At 41.1% G+C, this 14,012-nt stretch overlaps 1 protein-coding gene across 6 annotated transcripts; it reads right to left on the bottom strand.

Moving 5' to 3' along the window:
• Positions 1–2,424: 2,424 nt before the first annotated feature.
• On the bottom strand, positions 2,425–13,947 carry cep152 (centrosomal protein 152). Of its 6 annotated transcripts, none has more exons than XM_011476003.3 (27): positions 13,684–13,947; positions 13,124–13,231; positions 11,750–11,859; positions 11,620–11,668; positions 11,246–11,533; positions 10,579–10,723; positions 9,709–9,849; positions 9,303–9,442; positions 9,023–9,223; positions 8,778–8,925; positions 8,611–8,702; positions 8,203–8,366; positions 7,898–8,096; positions 7,684–7,779; positions 7,484–7,614; positions 7,270–7,398; positions 6,998–7,187; positions 6,649–6,906; positions 6,319–6,450; positions 5,590–6,222; positions 5,411–5,486; positions 5,166–5,333; positions 5,009–5,093; positions 4,423–4,505; positions 4,167–4,323; positions 3,976–4,079; positions 2,425–3,894 (listed from the first exon to the last, which is right to left on the bottom strand). In XM_011476003.3, the coding sequence occupies exons 2-27, from the start codon at positions 13,208–13,210 to the stop codon at positions 3,131–3,133; spliced, it is 4,770 nt and encodes a 1,589-aa protein (XP_011474305.1). In that variant the 5' UTR covers positions 13,211–13,231; positions 13,684–13,947; the 3' UTR covers positions 2,425–3,130. The 6 variants fall into 6 exon arrangements, with proteins under 6 accessions (XP_011474305.1, XP_011474301.1, XP_020559607.1 ...); XM_011475999.3 differs by having other exon boundaries at positions 13,727–13,947; XM_020703948.2 differs by having other exon boundaries at positions 4,423–4,502; positions 13,727–13,947.
• Between the last annotated feature and the right edge of the window lie 65 nt (positions 13,948–14,012).

The following is a 14,012-nucleotide window of genomic DNA, read 5'->3' as shown; positions in this document are numbered from 1 at the left end:
TATCAGAAACGGCTGCTTCACATCACACTGGTTTTCTCTTTCTAAACTACATCACATGTTCATCACTCCAGAGAAATACTTTCCTCCACTCATTTACAAATGCTGGTTCCTAAAACCCAGACTTTTCTTCTCACTGTCTGTGAAAATGCTCCTACTTTTCCTGTTGGACATGTTTAGTATCTCTGCAGTCTCCTTTGCTTCAGTTGACTGCACTGATTTTTTTTTTACTAAGGTCATCTCTGGTCCAATTTCTTTTTTTTTTCTTTCAATCTTATCCATAATTCTTTCAACCGTTTTCAACTCAGCAGTTTCAGCAACCTCTGTGCTGCTTTGTAGAGCTGGCACTTTTCTGAAAGAGCTTCATGTTTCTTACGAAGACAAGATGGTTATTTGAAGAATTCGAACTCTTGCAGCACTTTGGATACAACACAAAAGGTTTGGATTTTTTTGCTTTTATCGAAGGAAACTTTTGTTTAAAAAAAATCCATTATTCAGAGCAATCATTGTTTATCTTGTTGTTTCTTAAGAAACAATTCCCTTTTGTTAAGTAAGCAAAAGAAAACAGTGCAGCTGAATGCCAGTAATCTTTGTGGCATTAGGTTTTACACTAATGTGTCTACACCGGTATATAGGAAGGAAATGACACACTTAACCCATTTTAAATTGTGCTGATTTTTTCTTTTAGTTACAGCACTTTTAGGCAATCCAAAGATTCAGCACATCATCAGTAAACGTCCAAAAAGCTTTTGCATGTTGCATCAGTGTCTCATTTCAGGGGTGAGGTGCTCTGACATATGCAGCATACCAAAAGTGGTCCTGAAAAAGACTTGTCCATCAAGGTAAACCTGCTCCTCCGGACCACTCTGGTCTCACACAGACCTCAGCTAACACCCTCAACTCCTGAAGTCCAAACAATCAGTCAAAGTTTACGACCAGGACACTGACTTCAGCTGAACTATGAAGAGTAAATACCACCGGAACAGCTGGCAAACAGAGACTATGGTCAATGGTAAACATTTCCAAATCTCCTTTCGTGCCCTGATTTGAAACATTTACATTTAAAATCAAACATGAAAGTCGGATTATTATATAAAGCTGCCACTCAGCTGCAGCTATAGGATTATTTTGAATGGCCAATAACAGATATGAATATACATTTAGGTATGCATCTTCATACAAGACAAAATTACACCAAGTGTTTGAAACAAATGTTTTAAAAAGAAGAAAAAATCTTCATGAGAGACAAACGATCCTGCTACTCAATGAACTGAGTTTTGACAAACATGTCATCTAAATTCTTTTAATGGAAATCGAATGCTTTAAATTTTTAAAAACAATCTCAAAAACTTAGAAAGAACAACAATTAAGTTCAATTTAATTAGTGATATTTAGGTCATACTTTGCACAATTCTGAATAATCCATAGGTCTAAAGATGAAATTCTATCAGTCCAATCAATGCATTTGCTTTTCCGATATGATCAAATAAGAGGGAAAACACTATTTTGCACCAAATTATGATCCTAATTTCCTTTACATGAAGGTATTTTTTGTGTTTCATTCCTTAGAGTCTGTTTATTTTAAATATAAATAAAATACCATATTTTTTAGTCTAATTGTTTGCTAAGACTGTCTATCTTGTGCAAACAAATAATTTCCATCGAAGTCAATGCATAAATAAATATGATTTAAAAAAGTAAAAATAAGGAGTTTAGACTAAAACTGTAGAATTTGATCCACATTCTGGATCGATGAACTGCTTCAAAGAACCTGAAACTTCCAGCAGAAGCTTTTGGTTCATAACATACTGTAAAAATACGACCTAAATCATGGATTTTAGCCACTTTTCTGGCACCACGTGGGTGGGCGTGGCTTTGTGGTAAAAATCCCTGCATTCTTTATAGCTGCCAGCAGGGGGCAGCTGTGATCACTTTTAACTGTGAAATCATTGCAAGACCGGTTTTAAGGAGGAATAACGAAAACCAAAACGATTCAAGTAATTTTACAGCGAGTGCCCCGTAAGGTACTTCCTTACGAAGCATTTTTTTGTTCAATTTACAGTCACACTAATTAATGCATTCTGGTTTAGAAAACTCATAATTGAGCCAAAATATTCAAAACTAACAAAGATCAAGAGCTCTAAATTTGGGTAAATGTTGATTGTTTTTCTACAAAAACTGAGGTCCAACCCTTAATAGGGTCGGTAAAAGAAGACTGTAAAGATTTAATCTTTACCTTTAATGGAGAGATCATAAACACATAGTTTGTCTAAATGCAGCTTTTTTAGTTTACTTTACAAAAGTAAAAGTGCATTACTTTTACAATACTAAATCTGCCCTTTAAAATGAATGTACACAATGTTTTACCACCATTCAGAGAACAAAAGAGTTACATTTTAAGTTCAAATTACGAGTTTTTAAAAACAATTTGAAATATAAATAGGATTTATTAAAAAAAAAAAAGACTTAAAGACAAAAGACTTTCACATGATATGCACAGCATATCAACATTTACAACAAAAACAATGAAAATACTATAAAGTTTTAAATAATAAGCCTGACATCTCCCACATTGAGAGTAAATAGTCAGTTTATAACAACAATGTTGCGGCAAAAACTAAAACTTTGGACATAAACAGGATTTTTCACAGATCCTATGCTAAACATTCATACAAAGCAGCAGGAACACCGGCTGTGTTAATTTGGACAAAAACACAAGTTTATCTTGGGTTTGTTTCGCCCAAAATCTACAACTTTTACAGACATACACACAGAAATGCACAAAACCAGGTGTGACACTCAACCAAAGCCTTGAAATAACAGGTTGAAGAAATATTTGGAAACAAAAATCTCTGCTTTCAGTGAGTTTGACAATCAATCAATTCAGAGACAACGGGTTTTATGAATGTAAAACTTTTCATTTGAATATGTTAATCATGGAGGAAGTGGCTGTTTGCAGTTTAACTTGTCAAGAAGCAAAACATCTGTGTGAGCTTTACAGATCCTTTAACTCAAAAAAGAGAAACAGACGTACTGCCAGGGAGTGTACAAGGTTTTTAAATCATAAAATAAACTAACGGTAAAAAAAGGTTAACTGGTGTTTCAGCTTTGGGTGGGTTGACTGCCCTTCCCCTCATACCTGTCCGTCCTTTGCTCCTCCTTTCTGGTAAAACGGACTGTCAAAGCCGCTGTCCTGCTGCCGCCGTCTCAGCTCGGAGAACAAAGGTCCAGAACGATTCGCCCCACATTCTGAGCCCGGCGTCGGCTCTCTGTGAGCGCTTTTCTTAGCGGGGGTGAAGGTTTCCGGCTTCCTGGGCATCTCCTCATAAAATGTTAGGTGGGGCGTGTCTGAGGTCAGGCTGTCCAGCTCTCCCGCCTCTCTGACGGTGGACACAGAAAAAGGCTTCACAGGTTCGACTCTCCCAAAGTCGGACAGTCTGGGGAGATTTACGGCGCAGCTCGTCGCAGTCCAGTCTGTGGGTTTCTGCTCTCTGACGGGAGGCTCCTGGACGAGGAAAGGTTTCCATCGTGATGCTGGCTCTGGGGAAGCGTCCGCTTTGCTTGGTTCTCCTCCCTGCAGGTACAGCTCCAGGTTTCTGCCACTCACAGACAAGTTCACAAAATCTACGTGGAACTGAGTAGCTGCTTTGGGTGGAGATGATGGATTTGTGCGAGGCAGTCTGGATTCCAAGCCTTGGTCACATGCAGGGCCCTCCTGGAAGCTAAAAACTTGAGTCTTCACTGGAGCACTAGCTTTCTGCCTTGAATCAGCAGAAGTCTTCCCCTCGTGAGATCTTCCTTCTGGACCCGTCTCTGGACGCTCCGGTACTGCCGACGGGTTCTTCTTGAAAGCTGCGCTTCTGCTCGGCTGGCTGCCAGAGATGGCGGTGGACACAGCTGCCAACACCACGAAACAAAATCAGACCTCATGAAATATTTTGAAGGAAAAAGATGCTGGTTTGGTGCTGCAGAACTCACCTGATGAACCAGGCTTCTTTACCGATTTAGCTCTGATTGGAGTTTCTAGCACTTTAGCCATAGCCGCCAGCTTGCTTGCAGCATTCATGATTTTCTTTTCAGCTCTGCAGAGAACAGGAGGATCGATGTAATTAGCCCGAGGAGCCGGAGCGAGGCCAGCAAACAGGTTCAGGGCAATTATAGTGTCTTGCCCTGTCGTCTTCCCCCCGTCCTCCAGTAACTCCTGCAGACAGGTCAGATAATAGTGCCGCATCTTTCTGGCTGTGTTCTGCCTCTCCCGCTGCACCTCAGTACGGATCATCTCTGCTGCACGCTCCCGGCTCTCCTGGAGGTAACGCAACATGTCTCCTGACAGAAAAAAAAGGAAGAGGAAAGAATTTAAAGGATAACTTTGGTGAGTGGAGACCCTCTGGATGACATAATGCAAAGAGAACGAATGAAACAAACCTCTGATCTTCTCTACGGTGGTCAGATACTGCTGCTTCATCTCCTCCAGGCCTTGATGAAGACTCTGTTGGTCAGAACTTCTGCTGAAAAGAAAAATATCTAAAGATTTATATGAAAGAAAATCTGTCTAAAAATGGTTTAAAAAAATAAATGCATATTACGTTTATAATTCACTTTAAATCTCCCAGAATAGAATTAAGAATATGAATGTTACAAAAAGTTTGTCTTTGTTTTTTCTACATAAATGCACACAACTGAATGTTAAGATCTGCCAACAAAAAATGAAATTAAATGCTAAAATAAACATAAATAAAGGTTCTGAACAACGATGTAGTAGTGCAATTAAAGTACCATACCTAAAAGCTCAAAGTTAAAAAAAGAATTAGTTACTGTGCTATATAGTATATTTTTGATTTGATTTGAAATGGTTTACTTTAAGCAATCAAAGCAAGAATAATGCGCAAAACAAAACGATCAACAGTTTTACATTCATACAAAGACGTATCAAACTTAGGATATTTAGTTCACACAGGAAACAGGCAAATGTTTGATTTTAAGTGAGAAACATTGAGAAAAGAGTACAAACCCAGACGTTTCTGCGACTCTCTTCACTTCCTCTAGTTGTTGCAGATGATCTGAAGACATCGTCTGTAGTTTTCTTTCATGCTCATCTGAAAATGAACCAGTCAGAAATAATTACAATAAAGCTCATAAAAATGTTAGAATGTTTGGAAATGACCTGCCTTTTAGATGCTGCATGGATCTTTTGTGTTCCCGGATGCTATGCTGAAGTTGGCGGCAGGCTTTCTCTAAATGTCTCTGCAGCTCCTGGTTCTTCTTCTGCAGTTTGCTCAGCGCCTCCGAGCAGTCTCTGCTGCAGCGCAGCTGCTCCTTCCTCTGGGATGAAGAGCCTGCAGGATAAACGGGTTATGTTCTGGAGGAGCGTTCCATGAGCTGAGCAGCTCTCTCTGAGGAGTAAACTGCTTACTTTGAACTTTGCGGATTTCTCTTGCATGCTGATCCTGAGCTTCTTTTAGGGCCCACTTCAGTTTCTCCTCGCTCATCTGTGAGGGTGGAAATGAAATCTTAAAAACGTTTTCGTCTTTTGAAGGGAAAAACTCTTTACCAGATCACCAATTAGACATCCCTTTTTACTCTGTAACTCACTCTTTTCCACTCCTTTTCAGCCTCTGAAACAGCTCTGTTCACCACATCTCTGACGGAGGCTTCAATGATGCAGGTTATGGTCGCCTCTGAGGTGGATCCACTGGTTCTGCTGTCAGTCTCTTCCCGATCCGTTTTAGTGGTTTCAAAGAGTCTGTTGTGAACTTCTGCAAGTCCAGACTGAAGTTCTGCAAGAAACTCTGCTCTCATCTGCTGGAGTGTCTTCCTCTCTGAGAGCTGGCATCTCCACTCTTCCTCTCGCGCCCTCAATGTCTGCTCAAGTCTGGCCTCCATCTGTAGGAGCAGCTCTTTCTTCTGGAGCTCAGCGTCCTCTCGGGCCTGCTGCAGAGCCTGCTCCATCCTCGTGCTTTGCTCCTGCAGCTTAGACTGACACGCCTGCTCGCTGCAGGCCTGGATGATGGAGATCTCCTGCTGTTTGTCTCTGTTCCAGGCCGCTCTGGCTGCGGCCAGCTCAGCTTTCAGCAGGGCAGCGTGCTCCGTTGCTGCGTCTTCTAGTTGACTCTTGAGAACCCCCATCTCCTCTTGAAGCTCCTCCACCCTCTTGGCTCCAGAGCTGTGCTGCTCCGGCTGGTCCCTGTGCCCCTGCTCCTCTGTATCCTTCAGAGCCTGGGACAGCTGAAATGCAACAAGTTACAGGAACATAAAATAATCATCATCAAAGAAAAAAACATACACAATTTCAACTTAGTTATCAATAAAAACATGTCATACTCTCTGCTTTCTGAGTTTTTCCTGCGACATTTCCCACTTTTCCTTTTCTGCTTGCAGACGGGCTTTGTATTCAGGTAAAGAAGGCAGATCCTCGATCCAGCGATTATAAGCACGAGTTACAGCTCCTTCAACCTGACCCACAACAATGAGCCAAAAAAACAAAACATCAGATCCTTCAAAATAAAAGCGCCTTGACTTACAACAATCATGACAGAGGCATGGCCGTGTGTGGGAATGGCTGGAAATCATCTTTACCAAGTTCAGTGGTAAATGCTTCCTTCTACTGAGAGATCAGGAAAACTAAACTGAGATTAGAGCGTCTCCCCTGACCTGCTTTGCCATGTCCTGCAGGTGCTTCTTTTGCAGCTCTCTCTGGACGTGTTTCCTGGCATCCTCCACAGCTTGCCGTTGCACTCTGTCAGCTTCCAGTTGGAGCTGCTGTCTCTGGGCAGTGAGCCTGGAGTCCAGCACTTCGGCAGAACTCGTCACACCGTTGACTTCAGTCTCATCTGTTTGACAAGCCACCTCAGCAGCCTCTCTTTGTTGATCTTTAGAGTCCTTCAGCTTCTTAGTCCAGGCCTTCTCAATCTGCCAAGAAGAGAAAAGAAAAACACATTTGACAATATTTATTACTATTGATAAAGGTTGAAGGTTATTTTTTATGTTTTAAATAATGAACCTCATGATGTTTCGCCTTCCACTCAGCTTCAACTAAAGCCACACGAGAGTCCACTAGCTGCTGGATTTCAGTCTCCTTCTCCTTCTGCGTGTTGCTGATTGTGTCTTCAAGCAAGCTCTTCTCTCTGCAGACGGATATGTAACACTCCTGCACGGCTAACATTTTGTCGTTGATTTCTGACAGCTGCTTTCTGTGAAGACAACAGACACAGGAGTAAGACGCGCATGGTTTGAATCCACAGCAGGGTTCAACAACAGGAGCAGAGGTCTTACTGGAGCTGCTGAACCTGCTGCTGGTGAAGTGCAGTCAGCTCTTCAACCTGAGCTTCATGTTCCTGCACCAGTTCGGTTCTGAGCCGGTTCACCACATCATCCCGATACTGCTGATTAATCCGCTCAGACCTTAAAAACATTAAAGGCAGACGTAGCTTATAATCCTTTTGAACTTTATGTTCAGAACTTTATGTTCTTGTCTCCTTGGAATTACCGTTCTGCTGCTTCTTGCTTTTCCTGGTCCAGCTCCTGGATCATTTGCCTCATTTTGGTGCACAGTTCAGTGTTGGCACACTTTACCTTTTCTTCGCTCAGTTTCAGCTCCTTGTTTTGCTTTTCAAGAAGCTGCACGTTGGAAAGACTTTAAATTACAATTCAAACAAAACAAACAGCAATAATACAAATGTATCTGACCTCCAGCTGCTCCTGCAGGCACCGCTTTTCTTCCTGTAGCTTAATTAAATCCTGAGTGTCCGGAGTCCTCATCGTCTTCATCTGGCTTTCTTTCCCCTTTTCACAGAAATGGTTTACAATAATTGACCTTTTATACTAAAATGCTTTTTATTCTTAATATTTTAGGAACTGCACGTAACATGGTTTAACAGAAATAGATTTAAGGAGTTCTCACAGCAGAGTTAAGCTTTGCTTCCTCCAACTCCGTCTGCAGCTGGTTAACTTGAGCCTGGCGCTGCTGGAGTTCCTCCTGCAGCTGACCAATCTTCTGCCGCTTCCCCTTTAAGCACCCCAGACAGCGCTGCATCTCCGCCCGCAGAAGCCTTAAAGCCTCGTCCTTGGGCAGCTTGGAATCTGCTTGCTGGGCCACAACACTACAGGGAAGGTGAAAAGAAAAAATTTCATTTGGATTTCAGATGAAAGCCCACAGGCTCAGACAGAGCAGAAGCAGATGGAGACAGGGGAGTGATGATAGAACACCTGTGAAGGATCCCATTCTTCCGTTTTGCCTTCTTAAATCCCAAATCCAAACAGGATTCGGACAGATGATGGTCCCACTCACTGCTGAGGTCTAGCGCCACAACTCCATGTTTCACAGCAGATTCATACAGAGTGATCTGCTCCTTCAGATCAGCCATGTCCTCCTTTAAGACAAGAACAAACACAGTTTAAGCTGCAGGGTTTTATTTACACTCAAAAGGTTAATGCAGCGTTCAAGGACGGCCACATTGCCACTAGTGTCTGTCCGCCAGACTGTCTGTCTTAAAAGCAAATGACACACAGTCACACACAGATGTCCGTGGAGATTAAACACTTTGATCGCATGCTGTAGATCTTCAAGGTGAGGCTCTTTGAGTGGATTTAGTGGCAGATAAATCAGGAGCAAACCTGTAAAGCTTTGTTCATGTTTTCACTCAGTGCTTTGGAAGACTGAGCCTGCTGCAGCTTGATTTCCATTTGTTTCATCTCCTGAACTGAATCTGCAGAAAAAAAGGTTCACCGGTGAGAGGGAAGTAAACAGAACACACCGACTACTTGCTTCCTTCTTCACTCACTTGTCTGAAGCAGCCTGGCACACTGCTGCTGGCTTTCCTCCAGGCGCTGAGTAAGAGAATTAACGACTCCAGCCCTCTCCACTTGCTCGTCTTCTCTTTGGCGCTCCAGCTGCTTCACCTGCTCTCGTAACCTCTGACCAGCATCAATCTGAAGGCATCAGAAAAACAACAATAAATAAATCACGTATACCGTAAATAACGTCTGATTGAGGTAAATGAATGTCCAGCTTGATAAAACTGCAGACCTGCTCGCTCAGAGCCCGAGAGGCCGAGTCTAGATTCTGCTGCAGTGCTAGCAGTGCTGCGTTGTGCTGCTCCTTCAGGACGGTGATGTCTCTGTCATGTTGCTCCCGCACTCTGGACAGGGTATCAGTGCGACAAAGCTCCAGCATCTGCTGCTTCATGCTGTCCACAGCTGCGTCTGCCATCCCCAGTTTCTTTACGTTCTGCCAACACAGGAAAAAAATAAATGCAGTATGAACAATACCAATTGAAATAACTATAAAGATAAAAGACGGTGTTTACCTCCTGGTCTCGCTCATTGAGGGTCTGTAATTGCTGCTCCACTGCTGTTAGCTTTTTCTGCATCTGAGCCTCTCTGTCTTTGGCCTGTTCAACCAGTCGACTCGATTCCTTTAGACTGACTGCAAGGCCGTCCTTTTCATCTGTTATTCAAGAGGAAAATGTAAGATACCATTCCAAAATTTGCATAACAACAAGGAAAAGATGTACGTGAAGAAGAAACTGGAAGACAAACAACTGGTCTTATCAGAGAAGAATTCCACTAATAACATAAAGGTTTCCCAGGAAATCTCATATTTTAAATAACAACCTTAGATTCAATGGAAATATCTTCCTCCAATATATAGGTTACTATAATAGTATATAGCATAAAGTGATAATTAAACCTATATCCATGTGTAAAACGTACCCTTGACAATTGCAAACTGATGCTCCAGGTATCGCAGACTCCGGCGGGAATCCTCCAGCTTCCGCTCCATGTCTTCAATCTGTCTTTGTTGAGCTTTGTTCAAAATCTGAAGCTGAGAAATCTGCTCCTGATCCGCATTTTCTAAAAAGTAAAAAGAAATAAGTCTTAATCAACACAATAACTTCCTACAATTTTTTGAATACTGTGTGAAGAACTATAACTAACCCGACAGGCGATCTTTTCAGAGAACTTTATCTGCAACTGTCTGGCCTTATGAGCACTGCGATTGAGGTCGTTTTCATTTACTTACAAGAGCTTTAAAGCGCCAAAAGTCTTGGTTTGAACTTCTCTATCTCTATATCTTTTGCAGATCAGACGTCTGACTGTGAGCGGTTTTAATCACATGCAATTACCTAAAATTCTTTGACATATAAACTAACACTAATCTAGATTTTACTTAGTAAAAACTAAAGTTTAGTTAGTAAAACTGGGACTACATTTCAGGGGCTGCCTGAGATTTACCAAAAGTTTGACACATATTTTCTAGTTAGAAAAATCCAGCCTTAGAGACAGAAAAACAAGACTCTCTACTATTTCTGCCACTTTGTTTATAATGTTTACCCTTTATTTTATTTGATCTAGTCAGAAGCATCAAACTCCTGCAGAACATTCTACTTTCTAAATTACACCAGGTTCGCATTTATCCCAGCTACTCATCGCAACAAAAAAGACGAAAGTACAAGAGCAGAGACTAAAACTTATGAAACACAAATCCATACCAGAAAACTATGAACAAACGCAAAAAATATAGAAAAGCAGATAACACACACAGAAGCCTAATTTCTAAATAATAACTTTTGCAAGACTCACGTTGGGTTTTATCCAGGAGCTGTCTCTGCAGCTGGTCATAGGGGCCTTCTTGCTGAGCGGACTGAGAGTTCAACATCTTTGGTAGATGGGCGGGATGCTGTGGATTGTAGCCGACCTTATACTGATTTAGACGCTGATCCTCCTGCTCACATTTCAAATTTTGTCAAAAAAACACAGAAAAATATTTTAAAAAAAATGGGAGAAAATTACAAATAATTTAAAGATATATTGTAAAACATTTACCCATAAAAACTTCAGTTTTCAATAGGCATCATTTTACTTTCTTCTCCATTTTTTCCACAAAAAAATATGAGAAAAGCTTATATATTGAAACATTATGAGCATTTTTGGCATCATTTCATTTTTTATGTTATGTTTGTAGATATAATTTCCTAAATCTTTGTATAATTTAACAACTGAGATTACTTGTAATTCACTCAAAAAGATAGAACTAAGCTCCACTGACTGCTGGTAAAAATAAAAAAAACCTTGTTATTTTGTTTGTTTTCAGAAACACAGACAAACTGTAACTAAGATCTCCAAAGGGTAAAAATATATTCACACATGTTGAGTATATTTTATCTTCGGCAGAAATCATCACACCGTTGACTTCAGTCTCATCTGTTTGACAAGCCACCTCAGCAGCCTCTCTTTGTTGATCACTTACTTGAAAGAGGTTTCTGGAGTTGTGCTCATCTGTGTAGTCCTCTACTCCATTATATTCCATGTGATTTTCAGTTCTTTCCGGGGCTGACTGCGGCTCAAAGTGAATGGGAAAATCCTCGTTCTCTGTACATCGGTTTGTGTATTCATAATCCTCCGGTCCAAACTGATGTTCCTGAGTCCAGGTATGAGGCAGGGGCTGATTTTGACTGTGATGCCCATTAATATCAGCTACTCCATCTTTATAGGCATAATCACCATGCGAGCTTCCATCATAGTCATCCTCAAAGTTCTCCAAAAAGTAACAAAATGATAATTTCATCTTTTGTTTAATTGGTGAAAGCAAAAATCTATCAAGAGGGAAAAGTGAGGTCTTACCTGTGTGTGGGTGTGATCTGACCACTGCTGGTTCCACTGAGCCCGTGGGCTGAAAAACCAAACATGCATCAAACAACAGAGCAATTTACCTTTAATCGGTGGCACTAATGTGTCCACCGCATGCATTTACCTGTTGGCTGCGTTTTTATTGCTGTAGGTGGAGCACTCCAGCTCAGGGGAGGAGGAGTCCACGCTGTCCTCCAGCATGTCATCAGGCAGGTCTGTGAGCAGCTGGTGCAACTGCAGAGAAAACACAGCACAGATATGAGTCACTGAGGTTGCCAAGCAACAGAGTTATAAAGTAACACAGGTTGAAAAACTAAAGCACACGGAGGTAATCAATGACAGGCACAGAAGCTGCTTTTATATTTGCACAAGATCAATCACACTGAAGCAGCAGTTAAACTCATATTTTCATAAAAGCTCATTTGAAGTTACACTGTAACTACAGCAAAATAATAATATTTTGATTTATTTTGTATTTTTAAACATTTGAATTATGATTGTTTATACTTGATGAGCTAAGAAAGGGAGATACAAGCCTCAACCTCCACTAACAGCTTCTCAACAATGTGAAACCGTTACTGGTTAATCATTATTTGCAATAAAGTTCTGTATAAGACCAACTATTGAGAAGATTTTGTTTAAAATAGCTTCTCTCTGTGCTGGAAAAAAAGAGACGATTAAACAAGCAGTGTCTGCTGGACTTACTTCCCACAAGGATTGTTGAATGGTCCTCAAATCATCCACAGCTTCCACAATAGAAGGACCCATTTGTGCAATTATAAATTTAAAAAACTGACTACAGAGACAACTCTTCTTCTGCACGAGCTCTAACACAACCATCAGCAGTCTGAGTGTCTGGAGAGATGACCTTCTGCTGGAAATATTCAAAACCTGCCTGGCATGCCGTCAGCTCCCTGTGTTATTCCTCTGTTTTGCTCCAAAAAGAACTCCATTGTTCAGACCAAACATATAGCAAGGTTAACTGGAGCAGAAACATTCCGATTACTGGTGGTCAACATTTCCCACTTCACTGGCTTGCTTGAAATTGGGCTAAAATTTCAAAATAAACTTGCAGAGTCCTGCCAAATTCATTACAATTTTAGCTAAAGCATTTCTGCTTTGTTCCGTGTAGTGGGGTCAGGCATGAGAGGCCAAATAACTTAAATAGAGACAGCAGAGCTTGTTTAAGCTTATGACACACCTGAAAGGAGGTCCTCCCTGGAGCCAATAATAGCTCACAGTCATGGCTCAACAGATTGAGGCGTGAGAAATAAATGACAGTTTGAATATGATTTTAAAGATGCAGTCCGATGCTTTTGTTGATCTTATTTTCACCCACCCTTAATATCTAACAAATGAGGTTAGCTTTCATATTATCATTTTATATCACCTCTTGCTCCCTTGATTTTAAAGATGCAGTCCGATGCTTTTGTTGATCTAGTTTTCATCCACCCTTTACATCTCACAAATGAGGTTAGCTTTCACATTATTATGTCACCTCTTGCTCCCTTGCGTAGTCCTCTTGGTCATATTCTTCATCATCATGCTGAGTTTGGAGAGCAGCACTGTCAAAGTCTATGGACATGCTGCAAAACTTGCTGGTGGGCTGGGAAAAGAGAAGCAAAACAGGAATAAGGTGGCTATCCTGCCTTTCAAACACAGCAGTCTAGACTATGTTTTTCTTCAGTCACCAGCTGAGCTACGTGCTAGTGTCAAAGGTTAACTACTAGTATTGGTAAAAACAATGAGCGTCACCTCACACAGGTGAAGGTAGAAGCTAACCAATGTAACGTATTACCTGATTGAAGATAAAAAATGTATTTTGTCTAGCTGGACATCCTCCTATTTGAACGCGTTAAAACAAACGCTACCAACAAACAAGGCTATCTGAAGATGCGGCTCCAGTTAGCTAAAACTACGTGTGGCATTCTGTTTATCTAAGTACATGTTGAAACATAAATGGCTACACGAAATAATATTTAAAAAAATAGAAACGCGTCTAACGTAACGTTGCAAGCATTTAACAACACTGTAAAGTAAGAAATGTACGAAGCTAACCGTGGCTAAGTAGCACACAGATTAGCATCCTCTTTAAACGGACCCACGGTCTGTGGACTCGCCCAGTTTGAAAACTCCCGCGCATCAGCGGCGCCCAGCCATTGCAAAGTTTCACCGTACTGCAGAAAACCCACAACCTCTAACTTTCACTGTCTCGTGTTGCCGTTGGTCGCATAATTTTAATGTTACCCATTTTTGCCGTTTGAAATTTAGGTAGCAAAAAACAAAGCAGATACTTTGGTTCCTAAACCCGGAACAAAAAAAGAACAGTTGCCATAGTAACACAAACTAATTTTTTGGGAAGTGTAGTCCAGTCAATATTAAAAAAA

This window comes from Oryzias latipes, chromosome 6 (assembly GCF_002234675.1).
Source record: "Oryzias latipes chromosome 6, ASM223467v1".
Lineage (NCBI taxonomy): Eukaryota > Metazoa > Chordata > Actinopteri > Beloniformes > Adrianichthyidae > Oryzias > Oryzias latipes.
This window is presented reverse-complemented; position numbering and strand designations above follow the sequence as displayed.

What these genes read in the sequence shown, in the direction of transcription:
- cep152 (XM_011475999.3), bottom strand. Translation starts at nt 13,768, where the DNA reads ATGCGCGGGAGTTTTCAAACTGGGCGAGTCCACAGACCGTGG. An exon ending in TCAATGAGCGAGACCAGGAG is followed by an intron (nt 9,224 to 9,302) that starts GTAAACACCGTC and finishes CTGTGTTGGCAG; the next exon opens with AACGTAAAGAAACTGGGGAT. An exon ending in CACCGTAGAGAAGATCAGAG is followed by an intron (nt 4,324 to 4,422) that starts GTTTGTTTCATT and finishes TTTTTCTGTCAG; the next exon opens with GAGACATGTTGCGTTACCTC.